Source organism: Limanda limanda, chromosome 17, assembly GCF_963576545.1.
Source record: "Limanda limanda chromosome 17, fLimLim1.1, whole genome shotgun sequence".
Lineage (NCBI taxonomy): Eukaryota > Metazoa > Chordata > Actinopteri > Pleuronectiformes > Pleuronectidae > Limanda > Limanda limanda.
The window spans coordinates 70,076-93,596 of record NC_083652.1 but is presented as its reverse complement, the minus strand read 5'-3'; the positions used below and the strand labels follow the sequence as shown (position 1 = coordinate 93,596).

General features: G+C 42.3%; 1 protein-coding gene across 2 annotated transcripts; it reads right to left on the bottom strand.

The window, feature by feature from the left end:
- Positions 1–349: 349 nt before the first annotated feature.
- scaf1 (SR-related CTD-associated factor 1) lies at positions 350–15,513 on the bottom strand. Of its 2 annotated transcripts, none has more exons than XM_061090009.1 (6): positions 15,355–15,513; positions 9,335–12,844; positions 8,620–8,702; positions 8,100–8,405; positions 5,056–5,184; positions 350–1,893 (listed from the first exon to the last, which is right to left on the bottom strand). In XM_061090009.1, the coding sequence occupies exons 2-6, from the start codon at positions 12,744–12,746 to the stop codon at positions 1,732–1,734; spliced, it is 4,092 nt and encodes a 1,363-aa protein (XP_060945992.1). In that variant the 5' UTR covers positions 12,747–12,844; positions 15,355–15,513; the 3' UTR covers positions 350–1,731. The 2 variants fall into 2 exon arrangements, with proteins under 2 accessions (XP_060945992.1, XP_060945993.1); XM_061090010.1 differs by having other exon boundaries at positions 350–986.
- Between the last annotated feature and the right edge of the window lie 8,008 nt (positions 15,514–23,521).

The following is a 23,521-nucleotide window of genomic DNA, read 5'->3' as shown; positions in this document are numbered from 1 at the left end:
TTTTAATCAGTTCATCCGTGAGTGCAAGTCGTTATTCTAAGTTGGAGGTGTACATTTTGCAGGTGTGTTGGATAGTGTTAGTGGTGTGTATGTAATAATTTTTGTTACCTTCTTAAGCCCTTGATCAGGATAAATTGCGTCTTTTGTGGGGTTAGTATACTTCATGGGGACCAAAACATAATTTTTGAGTACCTGGTAAAGGTTAGGGGTTCGATGTAAATTGTGATAAGTTTAAGGTTAGGTTGAGTTGAGGTTTTGGTTGGCTGTCCTAAATGAATGGAAGTCAATGTAGAGTCCTGTAATTGTAAATGTGCCACCTTGTGTCAGTAACAAACTTTACAAACCAGTGTTGGCTATTTATCAGGTCTAGGGACTTTATTTCAAAATGGATGGGGGACACATAATGGACACATAAGAACAAACAAATCAATAAGACCACTTTACTTTGAACAGGTTTTCAAGCAATATGTATGTTTGGTTTGTAAAGTAATTTTATAAAGAGATGTAGCAACCTTAGTAACACATGCACACAACACAGATGGCATAATCCAAAAACTGAGAGGTCAAGTGTCTTTGTGTTCATTAAATTGGCCAACTCTAACTTGCATACGGTCCACAAAGACTCAGAGATAGGGTGGGGTATGTGCATGTGTGCCGGGTGTACCGTTATATAATAAGGTACCTTATATAATATATTCTAATGTGTGCGTCTGGGTATTACATCTTCTGTCAGCTTGAATTCTGATACACATTGGTATGGGGAGGACACACGAGCATTAACACCTAATCAAATGCTGCTTTAAAAAATTATAATAATTATTAAGAGCCCTGGGATTAGTACCACCACTATAAAGCTCATAATGGACACAGTCAAAAATTGTATGCACTTCACAATGGTGGGATTTTATTGCAGGGTTGGTTTCTGGAATACTTTAGAGCAGGGTTAGGTGCACATGACAGCATCCACTTCTTCAACATATTACATCCTGCAAGTGAGATACAGCGAGATCAGAGACATAAAGGAAAATATTTCCACAAAGCTGGGCATACACAGTGCAACTTTCTTTCTTGTTTTGCAATTGATTCTAGCCATAAACTTCATTTCTTACAATTGTGTTTTGCCATTTTGTGCAGACAGGGAAAATGTGCTGATTTGGTGGACTCGACTCGTGACTATGCTTCTACAGAACCTGACAACGGCCAACCAAAGTTTCGAACATTTCAAAAATGTATCCGTTGATCGCCCCCTTGCATCCCCCGTACACTGCAAGGCAAACGACGCACTACCAAGCTGAAAACTGGTCTAAAATGAGTTGCGTAACTTAAGAAACTGCATAAAGATCGGGCTCATACCTGAATGCTTAAGAGAGATTTTTCTGTTGACCATGAACAGGTCTGACTGGAGAATCTCTCACTCTGTTCTTCATAAATGAAAGGCAAACCCAACAGAGCATAACAACAGCCAACCAAAGTTTTCTGACATTGTATACTGCAAGGCAAAAAGGACGCACGACGAAGCTGAAAAACCGGTCTGACTCTAAAATGAGACGCGTCTCAGAAATTGATTCAAAATCTGGCTCAACTCTGTGTATACCCAGCTTAAGATCACATGAAATAATTAAAAAGTTGGGCTACAAAAGCAAAACAAATATCAACAAAACTGTGGATCATCAGTGGATGGCACAGGCCTTGAGCAGAAGGCGGTGTGGAGAACCATTTTTTAAAAGTCTGCTAATAGTCAGAGGACTGTAGTGCTCCAAGCTCCCTGTCAATTCTCTCTTCATCATCCATTTTGCGTCCATGTTTCCGAAAATATTTGTAGCGCTGGACATATAGCTTTACAAGGTTGCTGACTTTGACTGGATTGATTTCTCCTGTGCGGCTGTGGCAGATCTGAGAGAAGAACAGTGTGATTAATAGTGTTTTTGTTCATAATCTCCTGAAATTATCCAGAGCGGCTCTATGAGACCACAAATGTCCTAATTAGAAGCTTCAGATATTTTCCTGCAAGTCCCCATAATTCCCTAATGAGACCATGTGAGAATAAAGCAGTGGATGCGTTGATGATGTTAACATGAGATGGACAATGAAAGAAAAAAACAAAAAGAGTATAAATATCTTGGGAGGAAAAAGTGCTATACACATAAAATACACAGACGAAAAATGTCAATTGGTAAAGACAACGATATTCAAGAGCATTTGGTGATATTGGCCCACGCTGGTCTTGATGTGCTGTAAAAAAAAAACAAGTGATCTCCAGGACAAAATTAAAACGTCATTGCCCTACCTCCTGCATGTTGCATCACCCCTCATACTTGAACGCTCCAGAGAGGATTTTCTGTTGTTGTGAACATGTCTGAATCGGAGAATCTACTGCTCTATTCTTCATATATGAAAGGCAAACTGCGAAAAAAGTCCAGACCTTCTTATTGTCCAGACATTATCGAGAGTTCATGTCTATATACATTAAATAATTAAGATTAAAATCTAAAATCCTGAATTCAATCAAAATGTTTGACTCTTTTATCAGCTGCGTGACATTTTCAACAATAGAAATGAAACTTAATTTAGAACCAGTTTATCCCTACACTGATGGCTGTCCCCATGAGTATGTTCATTTCAATTCATACATTATCTACTCACCACTGTGCTGATGGAGGTGTGGGTGAAGTGTTCGAGTCCACAAAACACTTTTGGAGTTTCAGGGGTAAACAGCATTGCAGCCAAATCCAAAACAATTGGAAGTAAAACGTGACAGATTCTAAAACTCATAAAATGCCTCCATACTGCTCCTGTGCTGTCATCCAAGTTTCCGTAAGACCGGACATTCAAATTCAACTCTAAACGGTGACATTATCACCATGTCCTACATCGGCATAGTTGTGAGTAGATAATGAGTGAATTTTCATTTTTGGATGAACTATCCCTTTAGCCACTGACCAACCAGTATATCTCCCGTTGTTAGTTGTGTTTTTCTCACTACCATAATACTTCAGATAAGGCTCAGTTAGAGCATTCATCCTCTAACCAGAAGATCGGTGGTTAAACCCCACGTGTTCATCAAGCGCTATATAAATAGAGACCATGTACCAACACATCCTTTGAACGTAACAATGAACATTACATGTCAGTTTGTCTTTGAATTTTATTTCAGCAACACCATTGCTACAAACCCCTTGGCTCTATCTTAAATAAAAATCAACACTTTAAGGAAATATTTCACTCAAAACTGATAATTCCCCTCATGTCTGGGCTTGTTGCACTTGGATGACACCACAGGAGCAGTGTGGAGGCTTGTTATGTTTGTTTTTTTACATCTGAAGATAAGTCCCAAATATCTTCAGTTGTATTGGATTCGGCTGCTACCTTGCTGATACGCTGTTTAACCCTGAAACTCCAGAACTGTTTTGTGGACTCAAACACTTCACCCACAGGCGGGTAGATAATGAGTGAATTATCATTTTTGGGGGAACTAACCTTTTAAGGTCAGAAGGCTATATGCCTATATAAAAACAGTGCTGTTATAATAAAGTTTTATAAACAATATTGTTACATTAATAAAGTTGTCCCCCATTTTACCTGTGATTTAGGCAAGATAATGAACCCAACTACAAGATGAACTACCTAAGCAATAAGGAGCAATATCCCCCATATAGACTCCAGGCCAAGATCAAGGCTACACAGAAGAGGTTAGCCTACTATCTGAGCAACACAAAAAGTGAGTGAAAGGGTTACCTAAGAAGTACAACAAGGTGTCAGACTCACAGCTCGGGCTAACCACCTCAAGAGGTACAGTAAAGAAGTAGAAGCCGGAAGGACCAAACCATCTATTGTACTCTTAGAGTACATCAACGCTCAGTGGCTAATATTTCTAGGATCAGAACTGGGATTGGTGAAAACAACTTTAGAGTCAACACCAAGCCAATTTCACAAGTAACCATCAAGTGCGGCATATCAAGGAGATGCTCTATCTCCACTGCTGGTCTGCATATGCCTGAACACCCTCAGGCAGATCGTCACAAGGAGTGGCTATGGATAATGATTCCGAAGTGGAGAAATCATTGGCCACCTCCTCTACATGGATGATATCAAGCTGTGTGCCAGGAAGGTGCGAGACATCTACTCTCTGATCCTCATCACAACAACATCGGAATGTCATTCAGACTACGTATGTGTGGTTGAATGGTATCAAAAAAGGCAAGATGAACACAACTGATGGGGTTGAACTACAAGAATGCAATATAGCAGATGTTCAGGACAGCTAGAAAATAACCTGGGATCCCACGGGCAAATAGAAACCATAACGAGGCAGCAAGGAAGTCTGCGACAGCCAACTACCTACACAGAAAAGGCAGGTCCTGAAAAGTCAGCTGGATGGAAAAAACAAGGTCCAGGCTATCAACATTTTTACAATAACCTGGCCAGAAGAAGGAGTTAGAGGCCACTTATATCAAGACAAGGAAGATAATGAAGCTCCTCACAATGCATGGAGGTTTTTTGTACACTAAGCAGGCGATAGGCTGAGGACTAGTAAGCATCAGAGCCATCATCCAGGATGAAGAAACAAAGATCCAGTATCAGATCAGTAAGATGGGCCCAAGTATTACTATGCTAAGAGAATACCTCAGACAGCAGATCAGGAGGAGGAGGAAGATGAGTGATCATAATGGAAGGACAAGCCCTGCACGGCATTTACCACCGGCAGACAGAAGAAGAGGCTGATAGAGAAATAATACCAGTGGCTGGAAAAGCCTGGTCTGAAAGACATCACAGGCATAATCATGGCAGAACAGGAACAGGCTTTGAGCACAAGATCAATAGATGTGGGGTCTATCTATTGAATCAAATTAAGGGAACTCAAGGTTCTGCAAGTCTTGTGCGCATGATTTAAGCTTTAAAGTGGCCTTAGCTTCTGCGGTGTCAAGAACTGCAACTGAAGACCACTGATCATTTCAAATTGTGTCAGCTTTCTTGAATTTGCAGGCTAATAATAAACCCATACATTACTGAATCAGTGTTTTCCCATACTTATTGTGTCATTGTTCTGATGCTGACCTTATGCACAGCTTTCCTTAGGATGTCTTTGTATTCGTCCTTGTTGATGTCTTTGCGCTGATAGTAAGGTTTTATGGCGAGCTTCACCTCCTCCACTGCCCTCTCCTGGGTATGCAGTTTCTTCAGGTACTAGCAATTCAGATATCAGACATGTTAAATTAATAATGAAATAAATAATAAAATTCTGAGAATATTATGGAAAATATAACTATTGAAACTGCTACACATAAATAAAAAAAGATAACACTTCATTAAGTACTGTCAGTTCACTTGCCTTAAAGGGATAGTTCACCCAAAAATGATAATTCACTCATTATCTATATATAAGCGGATATTTAGGCTAAGAACACGGTGTAATGATGTTGTGTAGAGTCAAATATGAATGTCGGGGCTTGTGGACACTTGGATGACACCATACAAGCAGTATGGAGGCAAGTTTTGGTGTTTTTCTGTTGTTTTTTTACGTCTGAAGATAAGTCCCTAATCTCTGCAGTTGTATTGGATTCGGCTTCTACAATGTTTACCCTTGAAACTCCAGCAGCATTTTGTGGACTCAAACACTTCCATCGGCATAGGGGTGAGTAGATAATGAGTGAAGTATCAGTTTTGGGTGAACTATCCCCTTAAATGCAGAGACAGCCAGGCCTTTATTTAAGTTAGGCTTCCACAGACAGATATTTGCTTCGACTTATAACCATTACCCCAGTTAATACAAACTCATATTCCACAATATATCTATCATGTACATTTCCACAACACTAATTCCATCCCTCTGCAGGAATACTGTAATTTACCATGTGAGCCTTTAAATTGTTTTGTATATTGTAATATAAGGAAGAGGCACTTACAGCAGCAGGCTGCACTTTGGTGAATTCAGAGGCTTGTAATACTAAGCAGGACTGAGTAATTTCAGATTTAGTTCGGAGTTTGAGTTCCTACGAAGCTCGTTCATTTTCTCATCAGGATAAATCACCATGGTAACTTATGGTGAGCGGCTAACGAGTTAGTATCTTAAAACTATTTACAGCTCAGAAAAACCCTTTATATATCTTATACTGGTCCTCTATGGATCCTGCAGTCAAATTGTAAATGTTTTTTTATTTATATAGCGCTTTTCTAGTCTTGATGACCACTCAAAGCGCTTCACAGTACAGTTTTACATTCACACACACATTCCTACAGGTCATCTATTAACAAAACTTTGCTGTTCTATGAGGAGCAATTCGGGGTTCAGCATCTTGCCCGAGGAAATTTGGCATGCAGATGGGGAAGACTGGGGATCGAACTGCCGACCTTCAGGTTGGAGGACGACCGCTCTACCCCTCAGCCACAGCCGCCCTCCAGTTCACTGGATACGGATGGAATAAGCTTCTGCGAATTTAAGGCCCCCCTTCCTAATAGCCAACTTTATGTACCCCTGAGCAGAGCTTTTGCAAACTGAAGGAATTGAAGTTACGCTGTAGCCAACACTATGTCATTATGGTGTTGTATTTATGACTAGTCAGAATAAAATTGTGTATAACGCAAACTGGAATGAAAGATTATAGCATACTATAATATAATTCTACTGAATTTAATATTTCTATAATGAAATTACACAATTAATGTCTGTATTAAAACTTAGCGCTTAAAACTTGTGCTTCAGAACATAACAGTTTGAATGGACAGTTTTTCGGAGTGGGCTGGTAGAAATGATCTTCATATTCTGAATGTGGACAAGACCAGAGAGATGGTGATCGACTTCAGGAGGAAGAGGACTGTTTCACAGCCACTGCGAATTCTGGGAGAGGATGTTGGCACAATGGAGGATTACTGGTACTTGGGCGTTCACGTCGGCAATGGGCTGAATTGGAAAACCCTATTTCCCCAGGGAGGTGAGATCTTCGAACGTGTGCAGCGAGATGTTGGAAATCTTCCATCAGTCTGTTGTAGCCAGGGCACTATACTATGCTGTGGTCTATTGGGGGAGCACAATCTGAGACGGTAACACCGACAAACTTAATGAACTGATTAAAAAGGCTGTTTTTGTTGTATCTGTTTTTCATTGATTGATTGAACTGAACTGTGTTGGGCTTGTGGGGGAGACTGAAACTGACTTTGTGAATATACCGATTGAACTCTTGACGTTAAGACTATGGGAGACTTGCACACACTCTCTTTCCTATTCTATGGTTCTTTTTGTTTATATACATTTATTTTTTTTACTGTATTTTCTCTCAAAATGACTGCCAACCAAATCGAGCTGTCTCGTTCGGCTCTTTATACATTGCCTATGTTTCTGTCTATGCTCAGGGTTTAGAGTGGTCGTCCTCTAACCAGAATGTCGGCAGTTTGATCCCAGTCTTCCTTTCCTTGAGCCCTTTCTCAGAGAAAAAGTGTTGAACATAGATGCACTGTATAAATGTGTGTGTGAATGGGTGAATGAGGTGTAGAGCTCTTTGAGTGGTCAAGACAAAAAAAGTGCTACATAAATGCAGACCATGGACAAGACCATTTGTGTGCTTGAGTGCATGCGTCAGTGTGTCAGCGCCAGAGAGAGAGGAAAAGAGCAAGCAGAGTCAGGCCGAGCTGAATGAATGAAAGCATGCAGCTATGAGGAAAGATTTTACTCATCTAAGAAAAGTATCGATCAATATGTGGTGATCAGTGTTGATATTGTGGCTGTCATTTCAAACAAACTACATTTATACTGTAGCGGGGTCAGACATCAGCTAAATCTGTGTCGTTTGAGAGTTAAGCTATTTGTTAAGAGGAGAAAGAAGAGGAAGTAGAAGAATGTCTGTGTGGTTGCACATGGAGGCTAATACTGTTGTTAACTCCTCCATGCCAGCCCTGCTGTTTTACATATTAGAGAAGCCTGGGGTTTTGGTGGTTAAAGCTTTATGTAAAATCAAATCTGTCAGGATCTTAACAGCAGCAACCAGCTGGTCCAATTTTAATTAATTTCTTGTCTTCAATAATGTAAACTCAAACTGCTTAAGATATGCATGTTTCCAGGTAAACTGATTTCTAAAGGCAACTTTGCCTGATGTGTTCATCCTTACCTTATCAGGGTCTTTGCTCCCATTGTCCCATCCAGTGTCACCAGAGGTCCCAGTCACTCCTGACAACCCCAAAAGCATAATGGAGGGTGGGGTCTGAATACATCCACCACCTATAGAGGGGTGTAGGTGAGAGGTTGGAGTTTTGGCACAGCCAACCAATGGAAGGGAGCTGTGGAGTATGAACTGGGTTGGGCTCAGCTCAGGAGGTGGGGGAACAGAGGGAGGGGGAGGAATCTGTGAGGAGGCAGCGGCAGAGGAAGGAGGACCATGCTGCTGTGACTGGCTCTGATTGGCCTGTGAGAGGATCTGTATGAAAGACATTACACAAAGTAATGGCATGTTAAATCTTAAAATGTTCTCCGCGGTTTTGCTACGTTTCCAGGTTGAACATGTTTGAACATCCAACGGTACTAAAAAGGCAGTGCACAAATGTTTTGCTATTGCTACTTACATAACCAAAACTAGTATGTAAAAAAAAAAGCTGTTTATTCACCAATCTAAGTCACCGTGTGTCTCTCACCTGGTTGGTTGCTTGAATGAACTCTTGTGCTTTGGCTCTACTGGCAATATTGGCCTCCTCCATTTTAAAGAGCAGAGCAGTCACTGGGAATACAAATGAGAGAGCGTTATTTCAGAATAAAGTTCATATAACATACATAACAATTCACGTTTCACATGGCACAACAGCACAACATTACTATGGTATACGCCCGAAGACAAAGCATGTTGGAGCCCTGGGTGAAGGTGACATCTCGGTTTACTGGTAGATCATAATCAACTTTTAGGGGTGCATGTTGTGCTACAATTCCATGCACAATCAGCTTTACAGATTTTACAGCGAACAGTCTTCATGTAAAATGTTCCCACACTTATGTCAACTGTTGCTTCCCTGGCTCAACAAGATAGAAAGCAGCAGTGGTTGAGAGACCTATAGGCTTGCTTCTATAGACAGCACCGATAAAGAAAATTCTGACTGAGCTTTTACATTCTAAAGCACAAAAACAACATTCAAGAAGTCCTACAATGCTAAGTTTTACGTGAATACAGCCAAAAATTAAGCCAAGTACAGCCTGTTCTGCTGTGGCCTGCCAGGGACGCTGTGATGTAAGCAACAGCCACGCCTCTAGCTTTTTTTGTTTTATCCAAATAAAACAAAATAGCTTATTAAATTAGTTGTTTGTTGCAGCCCTAATGATAACATGGTCGACTTCTGTTGACCTATTGAGTAAACTTACATGCCAAAACTCCACCAGTAGTGCAGTCCACTCCAGTCTGCAGACTCCAGGGGAGGGCATGTGCTGCTGGAGGGGGAGGAAGAGGAGGCTTATTTGCAGATGAAGAGGATACAGAGGAGGAGGAGGGGTCTGACGAAGACAGAGGCAGAGAAAGGGAAGTGAGAGCACAGCCTGCCGAAGAGGATGAGCATGAAGGGGAGACCAGAGTATTGGAAGCATCATCTAGAGGAGGTGGTTTGGCCATGGGTGTAGACAAGGTGATACTGAGGCCAGGTCCCTGCGGTGCAGACAGACTGGGTGGACTGGACGTTGGGAGTGTGGGGCTGGTCTGAGCTGGATAGTTGTCAGCTATGAAAGAAGGTTCTGGAGTCTTAGAGCTACTGTCAACAGTCTGAGAGTCTGGAGAAGAACCCCCGGTGTCCTGCAAAGGAGCTATAGAGAGTGGAGGTGTTTGTTGTGGAGAGGAGGAGGGTGGGAGCACACTGGTGGTAGAAGAGGAGGAAGAACAGGGTGGAGGGCCAACTTGGTCAGTATGTGGGCTGACTGACTTGTTCCCATTTCCAACAGCAGACTGAACATCTAAAGATGCCCCACCCCAGCCCTCAGCTGTGGTATTTGCTTGGCTGCAAGCTGCAGTTACAACTGCAGCTCCACCTTTATCTCTAGTCTTCTTGGCCAGGCGACGGCAGTGCTTGGTTACAAGAGATGAGGAGGGGGAGGAGGCAGAGGAGGAAGAAGTGGATGTGATGGAGCTGAGTTTAGTTCTCTTGGGTTTTAGTCCTGCAGAACTAGTTAAGGACGCTGGTGTTTCGGCCAGGCTGTTTCTCTTACCAATGCTGGACAGATCTTTACTTCGACCACCAAGAGATGGCGGCTCTGAGCAGGGTTTGAGAAATGGAGATCTACTCTCATTGTCCCTGCAGAAGACTACGGCAATGGAACCACCCACCACAGAGCCCCCAGAACCCCCACTTGTAACTCCTGGCCCTAGAAGGTCCATGCCTAGTTTTCCAGAGCCAACTGAAGTACCTGTGGTGCTGCTCACGCCCTCACGCACCAACACAGAAACTTTGGACTGAAGCTTCCCTTTCCGACTGCCACCACTTTCTTTGTTGGACTTGCCAGAGCGACCGGAATCCTTTCTACTGCATTTGTCCCGATCTTTGTCCTTTCCCAATTTCTTGGCTTGCTTTGTTGAGGGAAGCCCAGATGAGACAGAGGGAGAGCCTGAAGTGACCATCAGTGAGGAGAGGCATTTGTTTTTGATTCTACTGGAAAAGGTGGATTTAGGTTGACCAATTTTCTTTAATGTGCGAGATCTCTTTCCCTGATGATGTCGTTCAGTCTTTAGGGTAATCTTAGTTTTGGGGCTGAGGACAGGTGGTTCTGGCACAAGGGCAGCAGGAGGTGTATCCTCCAAAGATGGATAGTCTGAGTCCAAAGCCTCACCATCCAAAGACAACACGTCAATCTCAAATTTTTCTGAAAACCGGTCTGACTCAAAGCTGCGATACTTTGGAGGTGAGAATGACCGTGATCTGCTGCGACAACATCCCCTGTCCTCCACCTCTCCAGTCGAGTGCCATTTTCTCTTCTTTCTCCTCTTGTGAGGCTTGTCGGAGTCTTGTTTGGGCCAACCGGGGGAGGTCGGGGAAAGTCTTGGAGAGCCAGGTACAGTGGTAGTGGTTGTGGTAGTGGTGACTGTGATGGTTCTCTTGATAGCAAAGAGGTCAGATCCATTAAGGTCTTGAATAGATGGTGGGACAACAGGACGACCATCACGCAGCCAGTCCCTCTCGCGCTGCCTCTCTCTGTCACCTTCCTTCTTTTCCCTACTTCTTTTGGACCTTTTTGAAATGCATCTCTCTCTGCTACTTGAATTGTGTCTTTCCTTCCTTTCCCTTTCCTTTCTTGAGCTAAAATCTCGATCTCTTTCATCCCTTCTATGGCTACTTGTGCGATTTTGTTCCCTCTCTTTATGCCTTTCCCTCCCTCTTCCTTGCTTTGTAATTCTGTCCATATCTCTATCTGCATCTACGTCTTTATCCTTAAACCTCTCTTGATGTCTTTCTTGAGATAGGCTTGATAAACAGTGTCTTATGTCGCCCCCTCTGCCCAAGTTGCAGCTTTGTAAAGTCTCTGGGCTGTTGTGCTGTCTTTTCTTCCTCTTATGGCTGCTGCTCTTCATTCCCTTAACCTCCTTTCCAGTCTTGTGCCCTTGCTCCTTTTCCTTGCTCGTCTCCTCGCCTCCCACTTTTTCCTTCCTTTTTTTCTTTCGTCTCTCCTCCTTCTCCCCAGCTTTCCTATCCTTGCTTTTTTGTCCTTCTCTGTCCTTGGAACCTTTGGAGGACTTGTGCTTCTTGCTATCTTGCTCTGTAGGAGTTGTGAGAGGTGAAGAGGATGTAGAAGCTGGCGGATGGGAGGAAGGAGGTGGTGGCTGAGGAGATAGGGGGGAAGAGGTGGGAAAGGACAAATATCTTTCCTTCCGCCTACTGACCAACTTCCTTCTAAGGTCCTCCACTCCAACCACAGGCTCTTCCTCAGGTTCCCTGTCCACCTCCCAGCTGCCCTCTGCACACAAAGACACAAAGCCATCCCCATCCAGCACCCGTAGGATTCGCTCTGGCTTTGGACCAAAAAAGGAGACGGTGGGAGAATTCAAAGAGAGAATTGCTCTTTCTGCTCTCTTGCTGCTTTGATTTCTTTCTGCAGCCCCAACTATCTCCCCCTCTTCTATCTCTGAGTGATCAGAGTCAGCACTCTGCCTCTGCTCTCCAGGTTTGATAGTGCTACAGTCCACTTTACTCCCCAAAGGGAGCTTGGCGACCAGACAGGGGCTTAGCAGATCAGTCAAAGTGGAATCTGGGTATTCTTCCTCTTTCTCATCTCCTCTCTCATCCATGTTCTCCCCTCCCCCAGCTTTGTCACTCCCATTATACGTGTCTGATGCAGGGGAACCAGTGGGGTCAAAGGGGTCATATTTCTCCCCTTCTCCACCCTCCCCCTTCATCCTTACCTCCTTGTCTCCCTCAGTTGGGTGGAAAGGATCATACATCTCCCCTTTCTCGACCTTTTCTTCACAATCTTGACTTGGCTGTATCAAAGTGTGAAGGCAAAAATCCATGCAGATGGTATTGGGTTTAGCAGTGGAGAGAGATTGCGCTGCTTGAGAGACAGAAGTGGAGGACACATCTGTCTGCTGGGTCTGACCTTTTACATGGTCCTCATAAACTGATGAGCTGGCGCAGACAGAGGAGGATGTAGACAAGGGTGACGATGGATCAGATGAAGGAGAAGAAAGAGATAAGGAGGGAGAGCATGGATGAGGGCTCCAGGTTATCTCTCCAACTTTATGTCGGGAAGCTGAGGCAGCAGCCCTCTTTTTGAAACCTGGTGCTGGAGTCAAGTCCATGGGCCGGGTAAAGTGATGGTGCAGAGGTCAGACAGTTGGACCTGAGGCGGAAGTGATGAGCAAGGCCCACGTGTGAAAAACACAATCCAGGAGCAAACCTAGAAGAAAGGACAAGGCACATTTATCTTACAATGAAATTCTAACTGGAAATGTTGAGAACCCAAAACTAGTTTGAGGTAACATTTATGAACAACATTGTTTTTTGTAAAAACAGTCAATAAAATTCCACAATAATATACATCTGCTCTTTGTGATCTGCATTTGCCACATTGAGCAAAATACTGAAAGTATTGGGTTTCCACTAAGGACAAACGCTGTAAAATGATGAGCACTGTTGCCTCAGCATCGGAGCAGAAGTATCGGGTTGGCTTGTACCATGTCAGAGTATGGGTGTCCTCAATCCACTGCTGAACTGCGCTCGCCTAACACTTAAACAATAAACCCCATCACTCATCATCAAATGATTAGGACCTGAAGAGTACTGAAGTTTACTTTGTGTTTGTTTGATTCGCTGGAGAGGTTATGAGACACGCATTTACACACATTGTGACGAGCAAGCACACACACCCACACAACATTAGTTATTGTGAAGGGCCAACCTTAATATTTTTAAGAATGCCCTAAGTTAGAGGATTCCTTGAACAGTTTACAGCTTTCGTTCTCTGAAAATGTCTTTCATATCCAGGCAAAATTATTGTACACCGAAATATCTTAAGCTTTGCATTACATTACCTTACATGTCATTTGGCATGCGCTTTTATCCAAAGCGTCTTACAATTAGGGCATTCAACATCTATGAGGGGCCATTTTAGGGGTTCAGTATCTTGCCCAAGGACACTTTGGCATGCAGATGGGGAAGAGTGAAGATTGAACCGCCAACCTTCTAGGCCACACTGCCCCGTTATTCGAACAATTCACTGGCATAGGGCGTCTATGCATCTGAAGGGTAAAATAATGTGCGGAAAACAGTCACCATGCACCCACCAAGCTTGAACAAGCAAATAATTCAGTGATTAATTGTTACTAGGTGTGATACGGTATACCACGGTCTCGACTTTCTATGTAAAGTGCCTTGAGATTGTGTCGGTCATATTTAACTCATTCATTACGTTTTGTTGGGGGAAAAAAGAGGATCAAATAAAAAAAATCACAATTAGATTATTTCCCCAAATCGTTCAGCCCTAATGGAAACCCACTATTATTACTTATTATTGCCCGTTTTTCAACAGATTGGACAAACCAGTTATTTTACGTTAACAGACTCTGCTCATTTCATCTCTGTTCACTGTATCCCTCTGTGACTGTGGGCGGGGCCCAGTGTGTATGCGTGTGTGTCGCTCAGTCTTCAGACACAGATATGAGAGTAGAAACTCGCCAACTCACTAAAATGTTGCTGCTATATAAAATTGGGTCACTCATGGGAAAAGGCATAAATTATAAATATCGATTCCTCCTTATTATGAATCTATATCAGATCATTAGATTGTTAAACCCAGGCATAATAATAACACAAACACATCACCAGGTATACATCAGTGGTAGGTAATATATATGTATCATTTTAGATTACAATTCATGACAGTAAGTGATGCTTAGAACAAGTTGATAATTCTACCCTACTACCTGAGGGCTGCAAACAAAGGATTTAATAACTTACTGTTAATTTTAGCGTGAAGGTGTCTAGTATTGAGAAATTCCCATAATTCAGTTCCAGTGATAAATAAATACTCAAAATAAATCCTGTCAACAGAATGCTGTCTGGTATCTTTCTGATGTTTTGTGATTAAAAATTCTGAGTTGAATTAACAGAATTGAGATATTTCACGAAAGAAATCTATATGTTTTCAGGTTCTGCTCCAGAAACAAAATAATGGATAGACAGATGGACTGAAATACTGATCCTATATCCTACACATTATATGCAAGAGGGGGTAAAAAAAAAAAACACAACACCAGCATCTGCCCGACTTCTAAATTAAGAGACAACTTGAGAAAGACTACCTGAGAAAACCATGAATGATTAATGCGGATAAGAATGTAGTGGGATCAAGTTGTGCACATCAGAGGCACATTGCCTCTATGGGGATATACGTTTTAGTGTCCCTAACATAGAGTAAAATTCAAACAGGCAATTTCTTAATACTTTGCTTTGCTCAAGGACAGGTCTCACTGGGCTTGTCCGTGACTGACTACTGCATTAACACACAACACAGCCCAGCAATCTGCTGTTGCTCTGACCCTAACCTTAATTTTTCTAGATTTTCCAATCATGGAGTCTGAGTGACATTGGACGATTAATCCTAAAAGGTGAAACTGACGCTTTCCTCTAATCACCGGTTAACGCTTAACCGGTGATAGATTTGACAGTGGCGTGTTCACGCCACTCGCTTCATTGATGAACAGCCTCGTAGCTCACATGCTGTGTACTTAACGTGATTTGTAATTCGATTTTGTAAAAAATAAATTAAACTTGACTTCTGAAACGAAGTTTGCAGTTTGTGTGTGAGGATGTGTCGACAGCAGGTATTGAGCTAGCTGGCTAGCTGATTTAGCTTAATGTGGCTAAGCAGCAAAAGGGAACAGGAGGACCCTTGTCCTAATGAATTACCTTCAGGCCAGCCCGACGATGTCTAGTTGATGGGTTTTTACTTTGCTGCTGTTTCTTCACGAGACTTTTACCGATCGTTTAGACACCACACCAACTACATTTAGTAGCGTTTAATAGGTACATTAGCAGCACCAATCCATTAAACGCAACCATCTTTTTTCCCCTTTATTTTCTTCTTCTTCATCTTACTCTTCTTCTTCTTCTTACTCTTCTGGTGTGTATTGGTGGTTGGTAAACGAGCATATAGGCGCATTACTGCCTCCTTCTGGACTGGAGTGTGGAGCAGTAGGTTGGCAGCAAACAAAACTAAAATTACATTATTTTCTTAAGTCCTGTTTCTCTTAAGTAGTTCATTAGAAGAAGATGATTATTCCTTGATGTCTTTCCTAACATTTTATATATATATATTTTTGGGAACTTTTTATTGCCTGTAATGGATAGGACAGAGAGTACGCTGTGAAGGGGGGACAGAGAAGGAGTGGGGTCGGAAATCAAACCTGGTCCTCTTTGGTTCAGGCCTTGTCTCATTGGGGCAGACTCCACCAGGTGAGCTGTACAGCAGCCCCCTAACAATGTTTTTGGTGTAATATTCTACATTTTGTCTTTTAATCCTGATATTAATTCCCTTCTTTGTTCATTATATTTGTTACATTCTATCAAAACACAAGAGACAGTTTCAGTTTTTTTGCAGTGTTCACAGAGTCCAGTTGGGTGCTTGCCTATTTTATGAAGTCAATCATTTAATGATAATTATTAGGACAGCAGAAAGTCTACACATCTACCGCCGCAGATTAAAAACACATCTCTTACGACTACACCTTGGTTGAGAATATGAAGATCTAATAACCAATGTCGACTCTGGGGTTAAAAAAAAACAAAAACTTGTAGTACTTTGTAATTTGGCATTTTTAACTAATGTATTTACTCTTCTGGGTTTTTTACCCTCATGGTTGAATGCACCTACTATAAGTCCTTTTGAATAAAAGCATGAGCTAAAGCAGTGGTTCTCAAAGTGGGGGGCGCAAACACTCTCCAGGGGGGGCGCGATGTCACAGACAGAGAAAAAAAAAACGACTGCTGACCTGTCACTGGTTAGTGAAAGCTCCCTCCGTGGCAAAATGCAATGGGCTGGACTGACACAAAAATTGGACATCAAATACTGTTTCGTTCCTGATCCACTAATCAAAAGAGGAGTGTTATCATTTGAACGCGAGTTGCACGTACGCTTCCGAGTATAAAGTAACCGCAGGCATGGTCAGCGCTCACCCTCACAACCTGCAGAGTTTGTGCGATTGCTCTTGTTTCTTCTATCATTCAGATATTCATTGCTTTATAAACAGTCTTTGTAAAGACTCACTCCTTCCTTAGTAATACCTTCAATAATAATAATATAATGATGGTGATATATATATATATATATATATATATATATATATATTCCCTGACTGGAAATAAACGACCACTGTTTATTGAAAACCAGACACTGTTTCAGAGTTGGTTTTTGGTCTTCAGTTCACGTAATCAGTCATTACAAACCCTCTCTGATGTGACCTGAGGAAAACATGACACATTTTGTAGACAATATGTTGTCTGCATGAGGATTTGATTAACTAAATACTGGCAATTGCTGACACGCTGTCAGATGCAATGACAATCTCATTGGCCTGGCCACTTTCCTCCACCCACTGCAATGCAAACAGAATACCCAGTAATTCAGTGGTATAAACTGACAGGTTGTCTGAGAATGCAGCACCTGTATGCCCATTTTGTGGCTCTTTTGAAACATCTGTAAATATAAATAACTTATGCTGAAACTGATCTATATCAAGGGACTTTTCAGCCCCCCAAAATATCGGTGCCAGAGACTGGTGACCCCCAACGACCCTGGATGTGGTATATAATGTTGCGCACAGCCACACTTACGCACTATTAAGCCTATGCAAACACAGGCACAGAGGTGTCAATTACTTTAAGTAGAAATTTTGGGTATCTATACTTTACTGGAGTATTTCTTTTTCAGACGACGTTTTACTTCTATTCCTTACATTTTCACTCAAATATCTGTACTTTCTACTCCTTACATTTAAAAAATAGCCTCGTCACTCCTTTTTCATTTTGGCTTGTTTTCATTTGGGTTTGTCATCGTTCAAAAACACACACAAAAAACACCTTTTTTTTGCCAGAAGGCAACACGACGGACGCTCCATCCCACTAAAGGCCGGCGCATGCTTCTGCAACGGCGTCTGCGGCTTTTCACGCAGCTGTGTCGACGGACTCGTTTTAATTTATTGTTCCCCAAGGGTTGCGCTTGATGCAAAGCAATTCACCGCCAGTCAGTGACGGGTTATACTAGTGGTCATAGTTTTGGATCTCTTCTGCCAAGTTCTCTTCTATTTGGTCCATATTCGTTCTTCTAAATCTTCCATGGTTTCTGCCGGTATTATGGGGCATGAAACCGGAAATGCGACTCCGGAAAGGATGTAGTTAGCAGACCAATCACAGCCTTGCGGGCTTCGTGGGGCTTGCGGAGCTTTGACGTGTAGTTAGAAAAATTGTGCGACGCACGTAAGCACGTAAGAAGGGATACGTAAGTACGTAAGGGGCCCGGACGGGCTTTTGCGCTTGCGGGCCCCTAAAAACGCAGAAGCTTGCGCCGGCCTTAAGCACGAATGCGAGGTCAGAGCAGGGTAGGAGACATATAACCCCCCTCCTCCCTCCGGAGGAGACAGGAGAGTTTGAGTTGGGTGCCGCCACACAACCGCACCGGAAGGTTTAGAAAAAAGGAGGAGGGCAAAGCCAGAGCTGAGCCACCGTCCTAGCAGCATCCCTCAGCCACAGCCGCCCCGGAAGAGCGGAGAATGAGGCACCGCACGGTCGTGGACAGAAGGAGAGCACTCGTGTGTCACAATCCCCGGCCTCGGGAGATACGCTGACCTTTTGCACTATTACAATACTTATTGGCAACTAGTTATCATGTCTTCCGCTCCATGAAACTCATGTTAATGAGTAGTACAGTAGTACACATATGGTACTTTAATGTATTTGCATTGTAATAAAATGTGATAATTTTCAATGGGCATATATGCAGCTGAAACGGGTAGCCTAGTGCATCCCACATTTTTCAACATAACATTTTAATATAACATTATAGTCATTATGGCCTTTAGAAAAATGTTTTTTTTGGAGGAGGTGGGGTAATGCACTATAGGCCCCTGAGACGCAGCTTAAGAGTTTCTTCCTTAATGGGAAAAAAATTCCCCTTACATTAATTTTACACTTTAGGTAGTTTTGAAACCAGTACTTTTACCCCTTTACCTAAGTAAAAAGCTTGAGTTGATACTTAAACTTCTACAGAAGTCGTTTTAAACCCCAGTATCTATACTTCTACTTGAGTAATGAATGTGAATACTTTTGACACCTCTGCCCAGGCATTAATACAACACAAAAGAACAACAGCCTTACAGCCATGATATTATTTTATAGTAGTTTAGGAAATAGAATATACCCAGAATACAGGGAATCTCCCTGTATAAGCAGGACTGAGTGAACATTCAAGTATAAACAATTGTGCAGGTGATGTCTTTGTGCGTCTGTGCGCTTCTGTATGCATAACGTGCAGCAGACACCTTATTGTGGCCATGTGCAAAATCTTGAGGGTTATATATTTTATTTTATTAGTTTAATTTCTTAAACTCACTAATGAGATGGGTGGACCATATGCATGGAGCAGAGCAAGTCAATCAAATTTTATATTCACAAATCACAATTTGTCTCATATGGCTTTAACAAGGTGTGACATCCAGGTATATTGGTACACCTAAGATGATATATATCAGTGGTTTTAAGTCAGAAAAACTGCTGCATTGTGTATGTCCTCTCTTCTGTCTCTCTCTCTTCTCCTTGGGGTTCACTTTACACTTTAACAATTAACACCAGCATTGATCTCAAGTTATAAGGACAAGTACAGGGTTGACGTTTACTTTGTGTTTAAACACACTGTGGGCACCAATTACGCTGCTTCACACAACATGAAAAGTAGTGACACACACAGCCAGGACATCAGGGTTAAAGTGAGAGGAACGATCCAGAGACACGATCCGACATCATCGATTAATAACTAAATATATGTAGTTATCAGTTCTTGTTAAGAGGGACAGAGACAGATCAGACAAACAAACAGACACACACACTCCAGCAGACAAAAGTTATTCTTGCAGATCACAACGTAAAGCAGTGTTTTAACTACATTGTTGCAGAAAAAGCGCCGCCCTATTTATCCGGGAACATTAATATGATTTAGCAGATTGTTATAACAATCTGCTCTACGTGTGATGATTAGAAAAGATCAGAGGAGCAGAGTCACTTGTTGACCAGCAGAGAAATGCGCCTTAGTGGAATGGTGCTGCTAAGGGGGGGCCAGGTTGGGCCAGGCGGTGTCACTTTGGTACAGTAAAGGCTAAAATCCTAGTTTGTCCTTTTAAGCTTTAGGTGCAGTACACATGTCTAAACTGAATGAATGTCAAATCAGTGTGGAGAGCACTGACCACTGTCATAGACTTACCATTGTAGTCTGATTTATGAATTGAAAACCTTATTTTGGAAATTATGGCACAATTGTAATAACATTAACAATAATATTACTTTTTAAAGCATCTTCTAAATTGAAACAGAGTTCATGTTTGTCTGAGTGATTGTATAAAGTGATGAAAAAGCAGTACAGTAATATTGAAAATGTTCGATGTCATACATTGAAATGCTTTGAGACACATTGATGCATCGTTGTGCATCTAATCGTTGACTGCTGAATTGTAATCAAATTGAATTGTGAGGCTAGTGAAGATGCACACCTCCACTGATTAGCATACTGAATGAATCCCAGTGGCTGTGGTACTGACTGCATAGCTAGTGGTGGTGCGGCTTGTGCAGGCTGGAGCAGTTGATGTGCAGGCTGTACCAGTTGAGGCGCAGGCTGGACCGATTGAGGCACAGGCTGGAGCGGTTGAGGTGCAGGCTGTACCAGTTGAGGTGCAGGCTGGACCGATTGGACCTCAAACTACAACAAAACAAACGTTCAGCCTTTTGCCTTTTAGTACCTTCTTGACTGGGTAATACTTCTCTTCTAAAGTGATTGAATGGTTTCTTCTGAAAAAGCTAAACAAGTGTACACATACTCTCAATCTGACCTCATGTATATTAATATTAGCACTGTTGCAGGGATCATATATATATATATTTGTGGCTGGTTGGCAGGGAATATAGAGGGTTGGTGAGTAGAGGGATGCTGCTTACTCCAACCTCAATTGAACTAAAATACGTAGATAGGGGGGCGCAAACACTCTCCAGGGGGGGCGCGATGTCACAGATGGAGAAAATAAAAACAACCGCCGACCTGTCACTGGTTAGTGAAAGCTCCCTCAGTGGCAAAATGCAAGGGGCTGGACTGACACAAACAAATCAAATACTGTTTCGTTCCTGATCCACCTGATTATCATTTGAACACGAGTTGCAAGTACGCTTCCGAGTATAAAAGTAACCGCAGGCACGATCAGCACTCAACCTCACTGAGACGACACCCTGCAGACTTTGTGCGATTGCTCTTGTTTCCTCTATCATTCAGATATTCATTGCTTTATAAACAGTCTTTTAAAGACTCACTCCTTCCTTAGCAATACCTTCCTGCACTTGCAGTAGGCCTACTCATAGCCTAATCTAAGGAGTAATTTGCTCCACAGTTTTTTTAGAAAGCTCGTAGCCCCAAGAGCTAGCCTTCTAGCTAGCTAACTTCTTCCAACTGCAGCTCCAGCACCTACCTTTACATCTTCAATCAATCAATCAATCAAATTTTATTTGTATAGCCCATATTCACAAATCACAATTCGTCTCATAAGGCTTTAACATGGTGTGACATCCTCTGTCCCAAACCCTCAGCAAGAGTAAGGAAAAACTACAAAAAAACCCTGTTAACAGGGTAAAAATACGTAGAAACCTCAGAGAAAGCCACATGTGAGGGATCCCTCTCCCAGGACGGACAGAAGTGCAATAGATGTCAAGTGTAGGAAAACATCATCAAGATTAAAGTTTTTTAGCAGTATTGATAGGGTAAACATTTTGAAGGATAACTTCAATACGGTATGTCAAGCAGTCCTGCTGCAATCATAGTCTATGGTCAGCAACCAGCAGGATCATGATCCACCATCCCGATCAGAGGCCACTTTAGTCCACAGTCATTGTCCACTGCCTCTTATTAGGATCCATCATGGGCTGCCGCCTCAGTCCTGGTCCACCGCCATCCGATGCCAACGCGACAAAGGATCCGCCATTCCCTCTACGATCAGCATCTTCAATCATCCACCGTGTTGCAACAAATAAAACACCAGCACTTGAATACTAGTCTGTGCTGTCCCTGTCTACGTTGTGTACTGTTCGTTTTGTTAGGAACCATTTGCTAGCACAGCCTTAATCATTATTTGTGTGCGAGTCACATACAAACACACTCACAAGACCACAACGTTGCAATTAGAACTTTATTAACTTCACACACACTGTATCAGCAAACAAACACAACTATGGACAAGTTTCTGATTCGTAAAAGTAAGGCAACCGATGCGCCAGTTGCGAAGAAGCCAAAGCTTCGCAAATATGACGAGAGCTATTTGCAGTTTGGTTTCACCGTCACCGGCAGTGTGTTTTGTGTGCCGAGGTGCTGGCAAATGCAAATTAAAAAGGCACCTTGATACCAAACACCCTGACTTGAAAGAGAAGCCTGTGGACTTCTTTAAACGTAAACGTGATGGCCTCCAGCAACAACAAACCACCATCTCCAAGCATAGCACTGTCTCCAAGCAGTGTCTGGAGGCATCGTATGTAGTTGCTCATAGAATTGCTTAGCTTGGCAAACCCCATGCAATTGCCGAAACACTGACATTGCCAGCCGCGCATGACATTTGTATATAATGATAGGAGAGAGTGCCGCTGCTAAACTCAGCTTATGTCAAATGACACTGTGTCACGCCAAATATCAGAAATGTATAGTGATATCAAAGAGCAACTTATACACTACATTCAAATCAGTCCTTACTATGCACTGCAGCTGGCAAATCCACCGACATCGCTGGACAGACCCAGCTTCTCACTTACGTCAGGTATGTGCAGGAAAAGGAAATTGAGGAGGACATCCTGTTTTGCCGGCCTCTTCAGACCCGTGCAACAGGGGAGGCAATCTTTAATGTCCTTGACTCGTTCATCAAGGGAAAGTATATTGGCCTCTGCACACATGGAGCACGGTCGATGACGGGGTGTGAGCGTGGCCTCGTAGCTCGCGTACAGCAAGTTGCTCCACTTGTGCAATGGACACACTGCATGGTCCATCGCGAGGCACTTTCTGCCAAGAAAATGCCACCGCTCTTCGAGTCAGTGCTTCACCAGGCCGTAAAAATAATTGACCATATTAAAGCTCGTCCCCTTAACTCCTGTTTGTTTGGGGTCCTCTGCCAGGAGATGGGGTAAGGGCACAATCAGCTGTTGCTGCACACTGAATTTCGCTGGCTCTCCAGGGGGCAGATGTTACAACGGCTGTATGAGCTGTGAGAGGAGGTAAAGTTGTTTTTGACTGAAAGTCAAACAGATCTGGTGAAGCACCTGGATGATGCCATGTGGCTTGCCTCTCTTTCCTATTTGTTGGATATTTTTGACCGGCTGAATGGCCTTAACCTTATCATTAATTATAATAATAATAATATAATGCTGGTGACAATAATGATGATTATTATAATAAGAAAGCATTCAGGCTCACATAGCTGCTAATATCAATAGCCTTCTAGTAGGCCTACTACTACTGATCATAATCATAATAATAATAATAACAATTATAATAATAAAAAGTAAAATAGAAATAATAATTGTCTGTATGGGCCTAAAAATAACAATAGCCTAACCTTATCATGTCAGGCCTATCAATAACAATATGCTATCTATCTATCTATCTATCTATCTATCTATCTATCTATCTATCTATCTATCTATCTATCTATCTATCTATCTATCTATCTATCTATCTATCTATCTATCTATCTATCTATCTATCTATCTATCTATCTATCTATCTATCTATCTATCTATCTATCTATCTATCTATCTATCTATCTATCTATCTATCTATCTATCTATC